At 38.7% G+C, this 20,853-nt stretch overlaps 1 protein-coding gene across 1 annotated transcript in view; it reads right to left on the reverse strand.

Moving 5' to 3' along the window:
* LRP2 (LDL receptor related protein 2) overlaps nt 1–20,853 on the reverse strand; it is a 263,004-nt gene that overhangs the window by 76,043 nt on the left and 166,108 nt on the right. The window contains 7 exon segments of the mRNA XM_036745398.1: nt 33–328; nt 7,438–7,639; nt 10,072–10,203; nt 14,223–14,342; nt 15,533–15,658; nt 16,105–16,347; nt 16,985–17,188. Coding sequence (XP_036601293.1) covers nt 33–328; nt 7,438–7,639; nt 10,072–10,203; nt 14,223–14,342; nt 15,533–15,658; nt 16,105–16,347; nt 16,985–17,188 — 1,323 coding nt within the window.

Genomic DNA, 20,853 nt, shown 5'->3' on the forward strand with positions numbered 1-20,853 from the left:
GTCTTCCTTTACCCAGTCATTAGAGCACTCACCACATCCTTTCTCATCGCTATTATCGCCACAGTCATCTAGATGGTTGCAGATTTGCATCATTGCAATGCAGTTTCCATTGTCACACTTGAATTGATGGGGTGGGCATGTGGCTTCTGGAGTAATACAAAGATGTTCCAGCTCATCAGACAAATCTCCACAGTCATTCTCTCCATCACAGAGGTAAGCTTTAGAAATGCACCGGCCATTCTGGCAGGTAAACTGATCCTGCTGGCAAGGCTGGTATACACAGCCTCTCTCATCACTGCTGTCGCCACAGTCATTGCGCCTGTCACACCTGGGAAAGTAAGTGATACTTTCATCAGAAAACATGAAAGGGTGATCATAATGATCACAGTGAAAAGGATATTCATTTTTGTAGCATTAAAACTTAAGATGGTAGAATATAATCAGAATTAATATATAGATTTTAACAAGCTCCAACAATTTAATGTGAAAACCAAAATTATCTATTTATCTGTATGTTAGGCCAGATTCTATGGATGAAGGTGTATCCTTAGTTATTCATTCATTCAACTAACATTTACTAAGTGTCCATGATGTGCCTAGCACAGAGCTACATCCTAGGAACACAAACATAAAAGCAAAAGTCCTTGTTCTCCTTCTGCTCCATTGGGAAGAAAAAGCATGCTCACAAATAAGTAAGGAAACATAACAAAGTAAATACAAAATAATGGGTGGGGAATAGTAGAGGGTATATTAGCAAACCAGACAGGATTCATGGATCAGAATGGGCCTTGTGAAGAAAGTGAGTTGAACCTTGGTGAATGTACCTAAACCAACAAGCCAGTTCACTCTGCTCCTGTTGAGCAAAGACCTGATGGGGCAACAGTGTCACCATGAAAACACCTTGAACGCCCTTCCCCTCCAGCAGCAAACTTTCAAGATCAACATAGATACTGAAGAGATGCCACCATCTCAGCAGCTTTAAGCAAGGCTTAAGCTCCCACCCCACGACCCTGACTTGTGATGGGTAAGCATTCACTTTATCTACCCCAGTCTCAGTATGGGACCCTCCCATGCCACTGTCCAACGCTAATTCTGAAAATGGTGATGAAATCAACATTACCATTCCTGGAAAGGACACACGAGTCACTTGTCTCATGTCTCCAAACTCTATTCCCTTTGACTTCTCTGTCCTACACACTCCTCCCTGGCCACCATTTTTGAATACATCTTACTTGCTTGTGTTTGTAACCTGGCACTTAATATACTACATGGCACATAGTAAGCCATTAATAATTTTTTTCATTCATTCATTCATCCATTCAATTGGCATTGGGGATAGAAGAGGATCCAGTGGAAAGATGAAAGCCAGTGACAAAGTCAAACAGCCCTTTGAGTGCATAATAATAAAGATGATGATGATGATAATGATGATGAAAGCAACACAACAGCAATAATTATAGCTAGCATTTATATAGTATTTGAGCCAGGCACTATGCTAAGCACTTTACACATATTACCTCATTTGATCTTCACAACAACCTTGGGAGGTAGGTGCTATTATGATCTCCATATTACAGCTGAGGAAATTGAGGCAAACAGAGATTTATGTGACTTGCCCAAGGTCACAAAATTAGGGTCTGAGGCTACTTTTGAACTCAGGTCATCCTGATCCCAGAAGCAACACTCTATTGGCTATGCCACCTAGCTGTCTCCAACACCGGCATGGCATTACTAAAAGTCTTCTTACCTATGCACACAATGCAGCTATGAAGACAATGTGTGATCCAAGTAAAACAATATAGACAATGTGTGATCAAAGTAAAGCACTGTGGACCCTCTTAGAACCATAGAAGCATTTAACTGCTTTCTACATGACTTTTCCTTTCTCTATGTCAGACACAGCCCAGGAAGGTAGAAAAGGTCTGTTAAGGAAACGTATTGCCAGAGTCTTTAATTCACAGCAGCAGAGTATCACTGTTAAATCAAGCTGTTCACGACTGACTCTCATCCCAGTTCTTCAGCAGCATCAATAATGAGCCAAAAGAGGAATCCATTTAAAATAAGAAAAGAAAAAGAGAAGATTTCCCAATATGTGCCTCTAAACACACAAGAAAAAAAGACCTCCCAGTTTGCTCTCGGTATTCCTCTGAGCATCCAAGCGGACTCACATTACTGGGCATACTTTCTAGAAGGCCCTGCTACTCAAGGGGAGAAAAATTCTGAACTGTTCTAAACACCATGACATTGATGATCTGACAAATGGCGGGCCTTCTACTGTTTATGACCCAGGGCAAAAGCCATTCAAAACCCTTCAGCCAGCAGATAAGAAAAGAAAAGAGAATACAAACCTATCAGAACAGAGGTGAGTAATAAGAATAAGAATGAAGAGAGCCTCCTGTGAAGCGTAGAAAGAAGGAAAGCCCAGTAACTTTGAACATAAGTAGGCTCTATTGTAATATCACCTCTGGGAAACCATGCTTAAGCTTCCGAGGTGTCTTTATAGCTCAGATTAATCATATTAAATATATATATATGTGCAAGGAACTATGTCAAATAAAAAGAAAGACAATTTGTAGCTTTAAAAAAACACAAAAATATGATATAAAAAGTAGAATGACTATATGGAAAAAATTTATAGATGAAAGGTAGGGGTGTGTGTGTGTGTGTGTGTGTGTGTGTGTGTGTGTAGGCTTTATTTGTTCACTACGGATTTATTAATTGCTTGCTAATCATAAGGCTCTGTGATGGGTCCAGTGGGGAATATGGATCACAGAATTTCAGAGGCCATCTGTAACAACAATGCTACCTGCAGCTACTGTGGCTGTGTAAAGCCAATAACACCAGCACACAGGAGGGCTGCTAGTTTAGGTTCTTTGATCGGCTTCTCTAAGGAAAACAACTTTAAGGGGTTTACAGTCTCACTTTCATTAAACATACACATACCATTCACTTAGTTCAGGGGAAAAAGTCAGCACCATGTACTTCAGAGAAAACACAAACAGAAATTACAAAGAGAAATTATATCAACAAAGCAAATAACACAAATCAGCAGACAAGGTTTCTAACCATCTGTCCGTAGCAATATATACATAATTAACAGAGACAGAAGCACCAATATCTGGGTTTTCAAAGCTGGGGCGGGTGGGGGGGGGTGGCACTCCTTAATAGCTACCCAGAGTCTTGTCTAGCCAAATAACAGGAAAGCTCTTCCAATGAGTGAGCCCCCAAAGCAAAATGCCAACCTCAGAGCATATATACACTTCTTCAGGGTCAGAGGGCATCACAACCATGTGACTCAAACTCATGTGACTCAGGCTTTCTTGTGACTTAAGCAGGTCATCAAAGACTCTTGATTCAATCAAGGACTCTTGATTGAAACAAAGGCAAGTCTCAATCAAAGGCACTTGATTACCTTAATGCTGAGAAGACCTAGAACTCCAAAAAAAAAGAACAAAACAAAAAATCCCACTTTGCTTGCCATTACACCATCTAGTCTAACCCATATCTGAAATAAGTGTCCCCTATTTTCCATAATTCCTAAAAGTTCATCCATCCTTTACATAAAGACCTTCAGTGACAGGAACACACTACTTCCCAAAGGAAGCCCGTTCCACTTTTAGAAAGCCCTGTTAAGAATTTCTCCTTGACATCCAGCCTAAGTTTGCCTTTTTGAATCTCCCACCCATTGCCCCTCTCCTGTAGAACAAATCTAGTCCCTCTTGTGCATGATTCCCTTCAAGGCAAATAAGAAATGAAGGGTCTTTCCCCAAAAGGAGCTTATAGTCTGGCAGGGGAGATGAGATATGTACAGAAATGGCTATAATGCAGCACAAGGCCATTTAGTCAGTCAGCCAACAAGCACCTATTAAGCACCTAGTGTGTGCCAGGCTGAGCATCAGGGATACAAAGAAAGGCAAAAAAGAGTTCCTGCCTTTGAGGAGCTCACAAGGAAAATATATGTGCCAAAAGGAAAACACTAAACAAGTTGAGAGAAGACAGTGTAGCCTGATAGAAAGAGCCCAAGATTGATAGAGGACCAGAGTTCAAATCCAAGCTCCATTACATACTAACTGTACAACTTTGAGCAAGGTAGTCCATGTCTCCTGGACCCAGGTTTCTCATCTCTAAAATGAGGAGTTGCACTACATAATTCCTAAGGTCCCTTCCAACCCTAAATCCCATCAAGGCTTCCAGCTGGGATTGCTCATGGAGCACTCCATGAAGGAGTGGCATCCGAGCTGGGTTTTGTCAGCCAGGTAGGATTTCAATAGACAGAGAAGGGGAAAGCATTCCAAAGAGAGGAGAAGACTTGAGCAAAACCATGGTGGCAGAGAAGCCCAGTACATGTTCATTAGCTGTGAGTAGTAGTGGAAGACAAAGTTGGAGAGGTGGTTAGGGACCAAACTGAATGCAAGAAGAGGTTTGGAGCAAGAGAAAAACAAGATTGGAGCAATGCTATATGAATATAATACCATAACAACAGGACAAACATTTATGAAGCACCAAGTACATGTAATATAATAAAAAATAATGATAATCATAATAATAGCATTTACACAATGCTTTAAGGTTTTCAAAGCTCTTTACATCTGTTATCGTATCTGATGCTCACAACAGCCTAGTGAAGTAGGAGTTATAATTATCCCCATTTTACAGATGGGGAAAGTGAGACTGAGAGAGGTTAAGTAACTTGTTCGAGGTTATAGAGCTAGTGTCTGAGGCAGGATTTGAACTCACATCTGCCTGATTCCAATTCCAGCACTCTTTCTACTGCACTGCCTACACACTTCTACCATATACTATGCTAACCAGTGAGGAAAAGGCAGTGTTAAGAAGACAGTCTCTGCCCTTAAGAAAATAAACAGCCTGCTAATCTATCAAGTGCTGTGTAGTATGGCTTAAATGAAGGATAACTTAGAGAAGAGAAGACCAATTAGGAAGCAAATGAAGTAAGTATCTGAGTTAGGTTTGTGCAGGTGGAAATGAGAAAGAATGGTTTCAAGAGACATTGACATTTCAAGTGAAGAATAAGCAGCATTCAGCGACTCATTGGGTAAATGTAAATGATGAGTCAAAGACAGTGGAGGTTTCTAGCCCAAGTTACTGCGACAATCATGGTGCCATTCTTTAATCTAGAAACGTTTGTTGGCATGGCACCAACTAGGAGAGGAAGGTGCCAACAAAGAACTACAAATTAAATGTGCAAAAGAGAAAAACAGATCATTGACAGAATCAGGTACTAGTGGATGTGGGATACGTTCAAAAGGTATACTTCATGATATAACAAGGTGAACACTAGAGTTAAAAGATCTAGTTTTGAATCTTTGTTGATTGATTGACTGTGACCTCAGGAGCAGAAAGAGGAAGAAACATGATGAGTCCATTTTGGACATATTGAGTTTGAAGTATCAGTAATGAGTTCCAGCTGAGAATGACCATAAGATACTAGATCTTAGAAAAGTGATTCAGATAAAAGATACAGATTTAAGATGACAACTGAAGTCATGAGAGTGAATAAGATCAGCAAGGGAGAGAATACAGAAGAAGACAAAAGAAGAACAGCCCAAAGCCAGCACCTTAGGAAGTATCTGTGTCAGATGGAAATAGTGATACAGGATAGCAAAGGACAAAGGAGAGAAGGAAGAGAGTGAGAAATATTCTAGAAGCCAATGTAAGTGTCCAGAAGAAGGATGTGATTAATGTCAAATACCAAAGGCAGGTAAAGAAGGAGAAAGAGTTTTTAAGTCATTAGGTTTAGTAATTAATGCCCTTTTACAAAGTAGCTTCAAAAGGGGAAAGATCCAAATTGCAAGAAGTTAATGAGTGGTTAACTAACAGAATCATGGAGGAGCAGTAGACAGAATTTGCCTTGAAAATGGGCTTTGAGTCTCACCTCTTCCATATACTGGCTGTGTGACCCTGGACCAGTCTTTCAATCTCTCAATGCCCTCAAACAGCTCTCTAGGACATTGAGTTACACACCTGCATTGGTAAATGGAGTTTCCACACTGGGAGCTCCCTACATGGATGGATGACATTATAGGTTAAGATAAAAAAAATAAAGGAGAATAGAGAAATGGTAGGGGAAAAATAGAGACATCAAACATAGACTACTCCTTTAAGGGAGCTTGGTGATGAAAAGAATGAATCAGATGGGAAGGGTACTCAAGCAAAGTTGGAAGAAGAATTTTAGACTGGAGAACTTACATGCTTATTGGCAGAGAGGAAGGAATCAATAAAGAGATAAAAAATGAAGGTGAAAAGAGAAAGAGAGAATTGATTGAGCAAGGTGCTAGTGGACCTGGGATAGGTTCAAAAAGGTACACTTCATGAAGTAATGAAATGAGTCCTAGACCTGGAATTAGAAGATCTGGTTTTGAATCTTTGTCTCTGCTTGTTAAATGATTGACTTTGACTCCAAGGAAGTCACTTCAGCTCTCAGGTATTCAATTTTCCCATCTGTAAAATGAGGGTGAACTCTGAGGACCAAACTATATGGCTAAGATTATCAGAAACTAGAGACCAAAAAACCCCACAGTTTTGAGGCAGCTAGGTGGCATAACAGACAGAACACTAAACATGGAGACAAGAAGATCTGAGTTCAAATCCAGCCTCAGATACCTACTATCCGTGTGACACTGGGCAAGTCACTTAACCTCCATCTATCTCAGTTTCCTCAATATATATAAATGAGGATAATAATAGCACTTACCTCTCAGAGTTGTGAGCATAAAATGAGAAAATACAAAGTACTTTGCAATCCTTAAAGTGCTATACATATTTTAGTTATCATCGTTATTATTGTTGTTATTTAGGATAAGGGCACAAGGGTCTGTCATTTCATCCTTTTTTATTTTTTTTTCACATTCTTTTCTTTTTCTCTCCCTCCCTTCCACCCTTTCCCCACCCACTTAGAAGGCGTGTAATTTCATTTCTATAAGGGATTCCTAAAGAGGAGATTTCAGCTTCAAATGCAGAATGGCACCTGATTTTCAACTTAAAAGCTGAGAAAGCTGTCTGGAGCACTGAGCTGTCCAGCATCTTGCTCAGGACCACCCAATCAGAATGTGTCAGAGGACTCCCTGACTCCAAGACTAATCTCTGTCTGCTAGAGCAAGTCTGCCTCTCTAAAACAAGTAATAAGGGTCTGAATTAGATTGATGATAGTATAAGAGAGGATAGGAAAAGACACGTAGGAAAGCTGAGACACAGAAAAGGGAAGTTGATGGAAGTGAGTCTGATAGCCTTAATCTCCATATAGTGGGAGGCAAAGTCATTTGCAGAAAGTGAGAGGGAGGGTGGCAGACTTGAGGATAATGAATAAGGGTGAGAGCAACTTCTTCAGGGAACATGATAATGAATCCACCAAAGGCAAATAAAAGGATTGCTCTGCATCGCAAAGAGCCTGATTGAAGCTTCTCTCATACCAAAACCAACCTGTAAGAATTTCGGATACACAGCCCATTGCCACAAGTGAATTCATTCTCAGTGCAAGAACGCCTGGTGCAGTTTTGATGTTCATCATAAGCATCATTGCAATCTGCATCTCCATCACAGATCCAGGCTCTGGGAATGCACCTCCTGAGAGGAGGCCGGTTGTTGACACATGTAAATTCATTATGAGTACAGTTGCGGTCAGCTGAAACCAAAGCACATTGAGCACCACATATGTCATGAAAAATTGTTCCAATTCAGTTTACTTACTTCTTCCTTTTAAGTTAGCAGACATTTCATATAAATAGGAGAAAAGATGGCAAAACACATCCTATAAAAATTATAGATTATAATAAAAATGCATCTAAAATGCCATTTCCATTGCCTGGACCTAGATTCTGTCAGATGAAAGAAGCAGAACCTATCTATCATATTTTGTTCATTTGTTACTTGCCCAACAAATATTTATTGTGCACCTGCTACAAGCAAAGCAGTGCTTTAGTGGCTAAAACAGAAACAGAGATAAATTAGATATCCCCCCTATCCTCAGAAAATTTATAATTCAGCAAAAATTTTAAAATTATGTACATTTTATTAATCAAAAAATATTTATTAACCACCTATAACATACCAAGAACTATGCTGGGAACTCAGGATACAAAATCAAAAATGAAAAAGTCCCTGCCCTCAAGAAGCTTACACTCTAGAAGTACCCTCTGCTATACATGGGCAGACAACACGGACATATATTAGTATAAACAAAATAAATGCAAGGTAATGTGAGGTGGGAGAGTCATTCACAGAAAAGGCTCCGTGTGGAAAGAATTTCAGTTGAATTTTGAAGGAAACAAAAGATTTTTAGACATGGAGGTGAAGAAGTCCCCCTGTTCCCCTGGCCCACTCCAAGAATGGAGACAATGAAAGCAAAGGTGCAGATACAGGTGCTGGAGCATCATGTGTTCAACAAGAAGGTCAATTATCTGGTCTGCAAAATTTGGGAAAGAGAGAAATGTATAACAAGGTTGGAAAGCTAGGTCAGGACTTGGTGGCAAGGAAGGTTAAAGACCAGGAGGATTTATTTGATCCTAAAGGCAAAAGGAAGCACTAGAGTTTATTGAGTAATATAATTATACCTGTGCCTTACGAAAATTCATTTAGCAGCTGTGTGGAGGGTGGGTTGGAATACAGCACATTTAAGACAGGGAGTCCAAGCAGGAGGTTATTGCAACAGTCCAGGCATGAGGTGATGAGGGTCTAAATTAGTGTAGGGGCCATTTGAGTAAAGAAGAGGGACTGGATGAGAGAGGTTGAGATGGTAGAAATGGAAAAATACACTGCATATATCACACTCATAATAACTTTACAAACTAGGTAATACCACTAACTGGCTCTAGATAGTACTTTCCTATAGGCAAAGCATTTTTCATACATTATTGGAATTTAGCCTTACAACAAGCCCATGAGATGAGATTAAGTGACTTACTCATGCTTAAACAGCTGATAAGTATCCCACAGAAACAGGGCAGCTATGAGGTACAGTGGATAGAGTGCCAGACCTGAAGTCAGAAAGATCCTGGTTCATCTGGTCTCAGATACTTACTAGCTGTGTGACCATGGACAAGTCATTTAACCCCATTTGCCTCAGTTTCCTCATATGTAAAATGAGCTGAAGAAGGCAAACCACTCTAGTATCTTTGCCAAGAAAACCCCAAATGGGGTCATGAAGAGTCAGACATGACTGAAACAACCAAACAATAACAACAAAAATCCTATAGAAGCAGTGTAGGTGAGAGGAGTTATTTTCAATCAATAGTTTCCCAAAACTCTGAAATCAAATGACTTAGCAAAGAACAAATGAGTTTCTAGCATGTTTTCTTTACCTCAAAGAAAGATAAAGAGGCAGTTGTTTTATTCAATCTCATTATCGGTGCCTCAGAACTGCTCAAAAAGCAGGAAAATAAAACACCAAGATCAATTCATCAGCTCTGTCCAACCTGTCTATTCAGCTCATCCAAAGCTGAACTATAGACCACAGTTATTTCACACAAGAGGGATTCACAGGTGTTGTTGGACCTGCAGAACTCCTGTGGCCATTATTTTGAATTTTCTGTAGTGGGAAGGCCATCTCCTGAGGCATTTTGGCCAGCATTCCAGTTTTCTTTTGGGATTCAATGAGAAGATCTGTCTTTTCATTTAGAAACAGATAGAGACACTTAGATGGAATAACTTCCCCTTCCCCCACCAACAAGGCACAGCTAAAAGCCAGATTATGAGATTTGGAGTTGTAGAATTGGTATTGGCAAAACTGTTCCTAAAGCAAGACTCGGAGTTATCTTTATCTGCTCTAGAAATTGATAGTCTTATTAAGTCACCTCCATTTAGGTAATTACTTGAGCTGGCTAAGTGCACCAGAGATAAATTAATGTGGGGTTTCTTTTTTAAAAAAAAATATCATAAAGCATTTAAGTGGAGAACATCAAATAATTTTAGGATGAGATGCAAAGAGAAAATTCTGACACCTCCATTCAATTAAAAAGAAATCTCTTCTAAGCATAAAATCGTCCAAGGATAAAAGGGCCACTCAGCATTATTTCCAAGGGATGAAATATTACATGGGATGAGATTTATTCCACATACCACAGCTGTGTCTTTGATCCTCATCACTCATATCCCCACAGTCATTGTCACCATCACAGATCCATGTGCTTGGAATACACCTGCCATCATCACATCTGAACTGGTCTGCTGAACAAGTCCTCACATGAGACACTGCAAAATTAATAACCTTGCTTGGTGTGATCAATTATATTAAACAGATTTGGTTTCTAGAGAAATAAAAAATTCACAAAAGTCAACATTTATAGACCCAAGACTGGGAAACACAAGGGTCAAAACTAAGATGCAAATTCTTTCTCCAAAATTACGTTATTTACTATGTAATTATACCTCACTAACTTTCTATTTCATCTGAGGTTATTTAATTTGATGATAAGCCATCAGATCAACTTGCTCTCTGAATTACAGGCAACTAGATGGCACAATGGAGGTGGGGCTTGGCCTGAAATCAGGAAAATCTGAGTTCAAATCTCACCGGACTTACTAGCTATTTAACCTCTCTTTTCCTGTTTCCTCAACTGCAAAAGACAGATCATAATAGCATCTACTTCACAGAGTTGTTATGAGGATCAAATGTGATAAAATTTGTAAAACGCAGCACAGTCCCTGGCACATAGTAAGTCCTACGTAAATGCTAGCCATTATTACTATTATTACTCTGTTATTAATATTGCCAATCATACTCTTCTTCTCACTAAACCTATGAAATATGACTACATTGATGCACTGTTCTGAAAGGAAAGAGCCAGGAATAATTTTTTCAGGTGAATAATTGTCTTTGCCGAGAGATATTTCTCGGGCCACATCTGCAAAATGGCTCTATTTGCTAAGCAGTTCCTTATTCTCCCTTCTGAGTCTGGGAAAACACAGTCAGAGTCTATGTTATCCCTTTGCCTTTTAAATTAATAATAAATAGAAGATATACCATATACTAAGATAAAGTCAAAATGGGCACACGACTTAGACATAAAGAGTGATACCATAAGCAAGTTAGGAGAACATGGACTAGTTAGCCTATCAGATCTGTGGATAAGGGAAGAATTTAGGACCAAACAAGACACAGAGAGCATTAGGGAGTCAAAAATGGACAATCTTTGTTGTACTAAATTAAAAAGGTTTTGCACAAACAAAACCAATTCAACCAAAATTAGAAGGAAAGGAGAAAGAAAAAAGGAGGAAAATTTTTACATCAAATATCTCTGATAAAGGCCTAATTTCTCAAATATATGGAGAACTAAATCAAATTTATAAGAACATAAGTCATTCTCCAATTGATAAAGGATCAAAGGATGTGAACAGGCAGTTTTCAGATGAAAAAATCAAAGCTGTCTATAGTCATATGAAAAAATCCTCTAAATCACTATTGATTAGAGAAATGCTAATTAAAACAACTCTGAGCTACCACCTCACACCTATCAGATTGGTTAATATGAGAGAAAAGGAAAATGATAAATGTTAGAGGAGAAGTGGAAGAACTGGGACACTAATGCACTGTTGGTGGAGTTGTGAACTGATCCAACCATTCTAGAGAGCAATTTAGAACTATGCCCAAAGGGCTATAAAACTGCGCATACCCTTTGATCCAGCAACACCACTCCACCAGTCCCAGGACTGTATCCCAAAGGGATTTTTTTTAAAGGGAAAAGAACCTATTTGTGCAAAAATAATTACAGCAGCTCTTTTTGTAGTAGCTAAGGAGTGGAAATAGAGAGAATGTCCATCAACTGGGGAATGACTGAACAAGCTGTGGTATATGATTATAATGGAATATTTTTGTACTGTAAGAAATGACGAAAAGGATGATTTCGGAAAAACCTGGAAAGGCCTACATGAACTCATACAGAGTGAAGTGAGCAGAGCTAGGAGAACACTGTACACAGTGACAGCAATAGTGTATGATGAACAAGTGTCAATGACTTAGCTATTCTCAGCAATACAATGATCCAAGACAATCCCAAAGGACTCATGATGAAAAATGCTATCCACCTCCAGAGAAAGGACTGATAGAGTTTGAATACAGACCAAAATATACCCTTTTTTAACTTTCTTTTTTAGTTGGAGTTTTCTTCTACAAAATGACTAATATGGAAATGTTTTATATGATTGCACATGTATAACCTGTATCAGATTGCTTACCATCTCATGAGAGGGGAGGAATGGGAGGGAGGGATAGAATTTGAAACTAAAAACTAAAAAGAAATAATGAATGTTAAAAACTGTTTTTACGTGTTACTGGAGAAAAATTAAATATTATTTTTTTAAATAGTAAATTTATGACATCTGTGTGGCACGTGCTTTTCATTTACATACACTATCTAATCTGAACCTCACAATAAGTCCGAAACATGGCTAACATAGGTATTATTTTCCCATTTTTATAAATGAGGAAACAGGGGGTCAGGCTCAAAAAAGTTATATGATTTGCCAGTAAGTAAGCAAGTAGGATTCAAACATGGGTTTTCTGGTGTCAAATCTAATACTCTTTTCCTACTACTAACATATTCCAGTGTAAGAAAAAGAGCTTTGACAGCTCCAAGTACTAGAACCCCAAACTGACCACAAATCAAGAGAAATAACCAGGAAAATCTCTCTTAAGCAGGATTTCTTAACCTGGAGTTAGTGAACATTTTAAAAGATATATTTCGAGAACTGTATTTTGATGTAATTGGTTTCTTTGTAGTCCTATATATTTTATTTTATGCATTTAAAAGCATTATGCCCTGGAAAGAGTTCTTAGGCTTCACCAGACTTTCAAAGATATCCACAATGCAGAAAGGCTTAAGAATTTCCTGCTGTCTATTCATGGGCCAGGCTGGTCTGATAGTGATGATGGGCTCCAACTGAACTCAGCCGCGGCACTGCAGCCAGCACATGGTAACAAAGAAAAGGCAGAACAACGGGAAGGGAAGAAATGGAGAGGTAACAGCTGGCTACTCTAGGGAGCCTCAGAAGAAGGATCACAGACACTGGAATAGGGGACTAAGAAGCTCCTTACCACACTCCAGTATTGGGCAACTAGAAAACTGAATTGTCAATGATCTGTTGTTGTTTTTTAACTTAATTGAACCGAACTGAACAAAATTACACAACGTCAAAGCTGGAAAGACTCTTACGATTCAAAACCCTTACTTTACAAATGAGTAAAATGAAGTCTTGAGAGGTTAAAAGACTTGCAAAAGGTGACACAATCTAGTTAAAGCAGGTCTTATAGCTGCAAGTCCAGCACACTGCCTACCCTACCACAGGATCATAGGGTCACAGATTTAAAGCTGGAAGGGGGGCAGCTAGGTGGCACAGTGAGTAGAGAACCAGCCATGGAGTCAGGAGAACCTGAGTTCAAACCCGGCCTCAGACACTCGACACATGTACTAGCTGTGTGATTTTGGGCAAGTCACTTAACCCCAAATGTCCTGCCAAAAAAAACAAAAAAAAATAAAGCTGGAAGGGGCCTTATAGATTCATATTGTCCACGCCCACATTTTAGAGGAGAGAAAATTAATTAAAGTTAAATTGAACTCAATTGAACCATAAAATAAATACACATTTGTCATCTTTCCCTCACCTCATCCATTTACCCATTTCAATTTCCAGGAACAGAGAATCTGAGAGTCAATAGGCCCTTTGCTCAGCATATACCACCTAGTCAGCTCTCTATTACTACTCCCTCCTCCTCACCCTGTTTTCTACTCAGACAATTGCATTAGGCAACGTTAGTATGCAGTCCACCACTGCCAACAATATGCAGCAGCTGTTATAAGCCTGGGCCACTTTGGAATTCACGAAGAATTTTCAATTCAACCTGGGGTACAAGGGGAGGAGGAAAGGAAGAAGGAATTTTTTAAGAAGGAACTTCTGACATCACAATCCGTCCCTTCGATCAGAAGCTCTTAACCTACTTTGTGTCATGGACCCCTTTGACAGTCTGTTGAAGCCTATGCACCCCTTCTCAGAATCATGTTTTTAAATGCATAAGATAAACTACAAAGGATTACCAAGGAAGCCAAAGATTAGTGGAAATAAAGATGTAATTTTTCCCATCCAAGTTCATAGAACACCCTGAAATCTATCCACAGAAGCCTTGGAGGAGGTCCATGAACCTCAGATTAAGAACCCCAGCTCTAGTCTTCTATGACCCTATTATTAATATTTCTTAAGTCTGACTCCTTTCTTACCACAAGAAGAAGGTTCATCAGAGCCATCAGCACAGTCTACTCCTCGATCACAATACCAGTGTGCAGGAATACAGCGCCCAGATGTACAACGGAACTCACTGCTGGTACAAGTCAGAGAGACTGAAGGAACGAGAGAAGACAAAACCTATGAATGAAACACGAGCTTGTTGCTCAGAATTTTTGCCCACCCTGTCTATGTACTACATTATATCATCACAGCTTCTAATAAGTCTCTATGTTTGTTGGTGGCAAAATGGAAGGATGCAGCGATAGGCTATATGCTCTATGCCTAGGGAGTAGGCAGGTCACTCCTTTCATTCATTCTCAAATTATAGGCCCCTTTAACTATAATACCCACTTGGCTCTTAACTCAGATTCCTTTCCCGAGTCTCTTTTTCCACACCCTAGAGTCAGAGAGACTAAGTGTACCATGATCTTGTAGCTTGGCTTCAATGAACCTCCAGGATTTGTACCATCCTGGAGCAGCCCCTTGACCTGATACATTGATTGGCCAGGGAAATATTGATAATGAGCCAGATGGCCCAAAGACAGCCCTATTTATACTGTCTATTCCTGACTGATACCTGCATCCCTGATTCATACATGCATTTGGATCCTTTGCATCTTCTTCGTGGCTCTTCCATTGTTAACTCTGGGCTTTCTACTCTTGTGCATTGGTCAGAAAAGCAGATTAATTAAGACTTTCATACACTATAGATCTATCTAAACTTCTATCCCCAAGGATGATTGATGCTTAAAGGCGGCCTTCTGATGTGGGTTGCAGATTCCCAAAAAGTGTTTGGTAGATGCTGCTACCTGTCAAGAAACATACTTATACCTAGACTGTAAAAACAATAGTCCATTCAATCAAGGTGGTTGCTTAAGGCACTTAATGTACTCCTAGGGGTATTAGGATATCAGTAAAGGATCTTAAAAACCCAAAGAAATGGCTTAAGTAAATAACCTTTAAATAACCTTAAGTAAATAAACTTTGGGGTCATTTTTAATCTTTTAACAGGGTACTGTTGAAGACCCTAAAACCTTCAAAACTCACAGGAATGAATCTCAGAACTGAAACAGCAGAAGTTCAGGTACTAAGATAGGCCACTGGAGGAGAATTTGGAAATGTGGAGAGGGGAGCGGAAGTTTGATTTTCACATAAGAAATGCTCTACTTTATTTCTTAGGGGGCTCTCCTAAGATGACAATTTGATTGATAATTCTAAAATCACAAGTAATTCTTTCGATTACATTATGAAATGTGTCATAACTCCTTAAAAACTGAATATAAAGAAAGCACTGCAAACTTACCACAATGAGTGGGACTCTCATCACTCATATCTCCACAGTCATTATCTCCATCACAAAGATAAGTCCGAGGAATACAAATATTTGTGTTCTGACATTTTGTAAATCCAGACTGGCAAGTTCGATCAGCTTGAAATGATTAAAAAAAATAAGACTAACATTTAGATGACTGTCAGGCCACTAAACCACAATATGCATCAAAACAAAAAGTGTATATTTTTGTTAAAAAGAAATTATAGAACATGCATCATTTGAAAGATGCTTTTTCAACACTGAACAAAATAAAAAGAGCACAGACATCATGAAAATTGTAACTAATCTTGGTTGTGCATTAATTCTTTGTGTAACTTTGAACAAATTGCTTCATTTCTCTAGACCTCAATTTCTTCTTCCATAAAATAAAATGGTGGGTAGGGATGCTATTGAAAGGAGGTAGGGGGAGAAAGAAGACCTAAGCATAAAAATATTTAATAATAGCCAAAAAAGAGCCCAATAACATGAGAACGGTTGATTTTATCTGATATATTCTAAGGTTTCAAATCTTCAAGCATCATAGGTGGTTAGGATGGACTTACGGCAGTTCCTCTCATCTGTAGTGCCATTATCATAGCAGTTATTGATACCGTTGCAGACATATTCCAGGGATATGCACCTCCCGTTGTTGCAAGCAAACTCAGTGTTGGAGTCACAAGTTCGGAATAAGCAGCCTGCCTCATCACTGTTGTCTCCACAATCGTTGTAGTGATCACAGCGGTAATGGTAAGGGACGCAACGCCCATTGCCACAGGTGAATGCTGTTGGCTGGCAAGTGTGAAATGCTAGGGAGAAGGACAAACAATTGAAGGGATGTATTCACTAAAGCAGCATTTCCGTTTCTAAAAGGAAAAAAAGCAGCCAAAAAAGTCTGAAAGCTTTTGGGATTTACCTTCCAGAACAAAGGCTGCTGCAAAATGGGCTTACATGCAAAGTAGACAGAGTCTTGAATTAGTCAGATTATGCAAAATGCCTTTTCTACTCTTTTTAAAAACCAAATCAAGTATGATGAAAAGAAGTTATTCCCCTTTCTTTTGTCCATACATTCCTCTCAAGATACACCAGCTTATCTCAATCCCAGGAAAACAAGCAGAGTACAAGCAGCAATTCTTAAGAAGAAACAGAGACAATAATTGACTTCACAACTCACAGAAAGCTCCCTGTGTTTTACATACCATAATGCACTTGAAGTGGAGACTAGGGAAAGAATCCCTAGGGAATGCAATGGTGGGGTCTCCTGCCCCTTGTGTTATGTAAATTCTTTAGCAATGTACTAAAGATGCAACAGTACTCTAGTCGGGATTCCCAGATTAAGTTATTTACATTTCCATCCTGAATCCAATAGCCAGGTGCAATAAATCTTGGTACTCAACCTCCCAACACTGTCATTGGAATTCCTTCAAAGGGACAAAAAGGTCTTACCGCAGACACTTTCCAGCTCATCACTGCCATCCCCACAGTCATTGTCATTATCACATTTCCACCTCTCTGAGATGCATCGCCCATTAAGGCACGTGAATTGTACCCCTTCGCATCTCGTCCCATTGTCTGTAATGCAGTGTTTGTTTCCATTTGCCAAATACCAGTGGCCCTCAGATGGGCACTGACACTCAGCACCATTAGGACCTGAAGAAAGTTATGCCAGAAAGAAATAAAAGATCACAATGTTAAAAAAAAAAAAGACATTCCTACTTTCCTTCAGAAACACTTGGTTGCATAAACAACTACACAAAGTAATCAGACTGGACTTCACCAGACTAATTACTTGAATTTGCATAGAGAGGCAGTGTGGAAAGAGTACCATACCTGGCGGTCAAGGACCTGGGTTCACACCCTGACCTCTACCAGTCATGACTGGTGCGAACTAAACTCTCTGGGCATGAGTTTCCTCATTTGTAAAGTTAGAGGACTGGGCTAGACAGCCTCTGGGGTCCCTTCCATCCCCACTTCTATGCTCCTGTGGTCCTAAGCAAGATTTTCCTCACAACACTGTGAAGCATACAGTCTATTTTTATCCCTATTTTGCAGATGAGAAAGCATATGATCACATAGCTAGTGTCAGCACTGGATGTAGATCCAAGCCTGCTCACTCCAAATTCAAAGTTTTGGTCTTTAAACTCCCAGGTCTAGTGTTCTTTCACCTGTGTACTTAACTGCCTTAATAAGTCTATCTATGTTTGACAGAAACACATTTCCTGCATTTTGATTTATTTTATGTGAAAAGTGGCACTGTTGTTGTTGTTCAGGCCTGTCTGACTCTTTTTGGCAAAGATACTGGAGCAGTTTGCCATTTTCTTCTCCAGTTCATTGAACAGATAAGGAACTGAAGCAAACAGGGTTAAGTGACTTGCCCACGGTCATACAGCTAGTAAGTGTCTGAGGTCAGATTTTATCTCAGGAAGATGAGTCTTCCTGACTTGAGGCCCAGCATTCTATCCACCGTGCCACCTACCTGCCCCATAAAGTGTCATGGTGTCATGTAAAAAGTATTGGACTGATGTAAGGAAAACTGAGGTTGAATTCCTGCTAGCTAGGAAGTAGTTGGCCAATCATGGGCAAGTCACTTAACCTATCTAAGCCTTAATTTTTTCATCTGATAAATAAAGAAACTGGACCAGACGATCTCTAAGGTGCATTGTAACTCTAGATCTCACCTATACAAAAAATGGACAAAATATTATTTTTACTATCTACCTCACAGGGTTATTGTGTGGAAAGTAATTTGTAAACCTTGAATCATTATATAAATGTTAATTATTATTATTTGTGAGAAAAGAGCAAAAAACATTGTTGGGAAAAGTAGTTCAACTTAATTTTTTTTTTAAAAAAGGGCTACATAGAATTTATTATGCTTCAGTTGATGTAAAAAAAGCAGAACTAGCAATCATGATCACAAAGTTAAAGCTAAAATAGATTTAATTAAAAAAAGGAAATTATATTATGATAAAAATTCCATAGACAATGAAGCAATATCAATACTAATGTTTATGTACCAAAAGCTATAGCATCTAATTTTTTAAAGGAAAAGTTAAATAAATTGCAGGTATAAATAGATAATTGTATTATAATAGTAGGGGATTTTAACCTTTCCCACTCAGAATTAGATAAATCTAACCAAAAAATAATTAAAAGAGAAGTCAAGGAGGTGAATAGAATTTTAGATAAGCTAAATATGATTGACAGCCGGAGGGAATAGAAAGGAATAGATCTTTTCCTCAGAAGTTCATGGTACCTTTACAAAAACTGACCATATATTAGGACATATAAAGTATAGTTAAATGCAGAAAAGTAAATGCATCTTTATCAGATCACAATGAAATGAAAATTATATTCAGTAAAGGACCATAGAAAATAGATTAAAAACTAATTTGAGACTAAACACCCCAATCTTAAAGAACGAGCGGGTGAAAGATCAAATCACAGAATTAATAATTTCATTGAAGAGAATGACAATGAGACAAGATATCAAAACCAACAGGATGCACCAAAAGAGCAGACCATTGAATTGTTAATGCAATTAAACTAGAAAAGCAAATTAAAAATCCCCTATTAAACACCAACTGAATGTAATAGAACCACTGAATAAATAAAATGAATAGACTAGGAGTTGGTTTTATAGAAAAACAATAAAATTGGCAAACCATTGGTTAATATGACTTAAAGCAAATCAAACCATTTACAAGATGAAGTCAAAGCAGTGATAAGGCAGTAAACAATTTAAGTGAAACAGAATATTTACAAAAATAAACTGCCTAGATTAACAGAAGTGTAAACAATATTGTGACCAGGTGGTATTTACACCAGGAAGGCAGGGCAAATTATCAATTGATTACATCAGTAACAAAAGTAACAAAAATCATGTTATATCAATAGATGCAGAAAAAACTTTTGATAAAATATAACTCATTTCTATTAAAAAATACTTATTTTTCCTTAGAACTGTTAGAAGAATCTACCTAAAATCATCAACAAGCATTACTTGTAAATCTGGAGGCATTCCCAATAAGACCAGGAACGAAATAAGGATGCTCCTTGTCACCATTATTCAATATTGTACAGGAAATCCTTGAAGCTTTGCGTCTTCCCTTCCATCTCCCCTTTGCTCCGGGCACCCAGGTCGGCCAGACGCGGCCAGTGCCGCAGCCTTCACGGCTGTATAAGAGCCTCCAGCTACTCCCGCCATAGAAAAGCTCAACTTAATTTTTAAAGAAACAGCCTTCCCTTATGTAGAAATCCTAATCCTAAGAGAACTCTTTTTTTTTTTTGCAAAATTTACCCAATTTGTAAAGCAATGTGAATCAGAAGGAAAGGCATCATGACTCAGTGGAAAGGGGGTCAGCTTTGGAGTCAGGACCACCTCAGTTCAAATCCTACCTCTAACACAAACTGTCTTGTTATCCTGGGCAAGTTCCTTAACCTTTACCTTAAATTCCCCTGGAACCTCCCTGCTCGATAAATTGCAAATGAGCTGACAATTTTTCATCAGTGGACAGGGTCTCCAAACCAGGAATCAACTGATACCAATGAAATCATGGGCCCAGATTCCAAAATGAGTCTTCACAAAACTTCTCGTTAATATATATGACATCATACTACAAACTATCATGACAAATATTTTTTAAAAAAGACTCCATTCCTTAAAGCGAATGAACCATATCTATCTACTAGGGATGGGTAGCTTAGCTTTTCCCCATGTGGATAATATAAATTATATCATAAATTCAGATGGAAGAGACCATAAAGGTCATCTAATCCACATCTAATTCGTTGCAGAATAAAAAACTCTCAAGTTTGGCAGAACCAGATTAAAATGTGATTGGAGAATGCTTAGCATAATAAATAAAAATATAATACAACATAAATAATGGCAATTTGTGGTTTTCTAAGTCAATATGGGGCCCAGAGGGATGTTTTTATTTTAGTTTGACACCACTGATCTAGTCCAGTCCACTCGTTTTACAGATAAAGAAACTGAGTTCCAGAGATACTAAGTGACTTGCCCAGGTGACTCAGGTAGTAAGTGGCAGAAACAGGATTTAATGTAGCTACTCTGACTCAAAATCCAGCATTTTTCCAACTCTATAGCATTGCTCCTTCAATCCATAAACTTCAGTAGCTCAACTTCTCCATTACCTGAATTAAACTGAAAAATGAGTTGCTTACTTGCAGTCCTAGAAGGGTTGCATATGGGATCAAAGTCAGAGGCTCACATATGGCCTGACTAGAGAAATCTGTGTTCTAAAGCAATCTTCTATTATTATATCTTGGGCAGAGCTCCCTGACCTCTTCCC

The sequence above is a fragment of the Trichosurus vulpecula genome, chromosome 2, assembly GCF_011100635.1.
Source record: "Trichosurus vulpecula isolate mTriVul1 chromosome 2, mTriVul1.pri, whole genome shotgun sequence".
NCBI lineage: Eukaryota > Metazoa > Chordata > Mammalia > Diprotodontia > Phalangeridae > Trichosurus > Trichosurus vulpecula.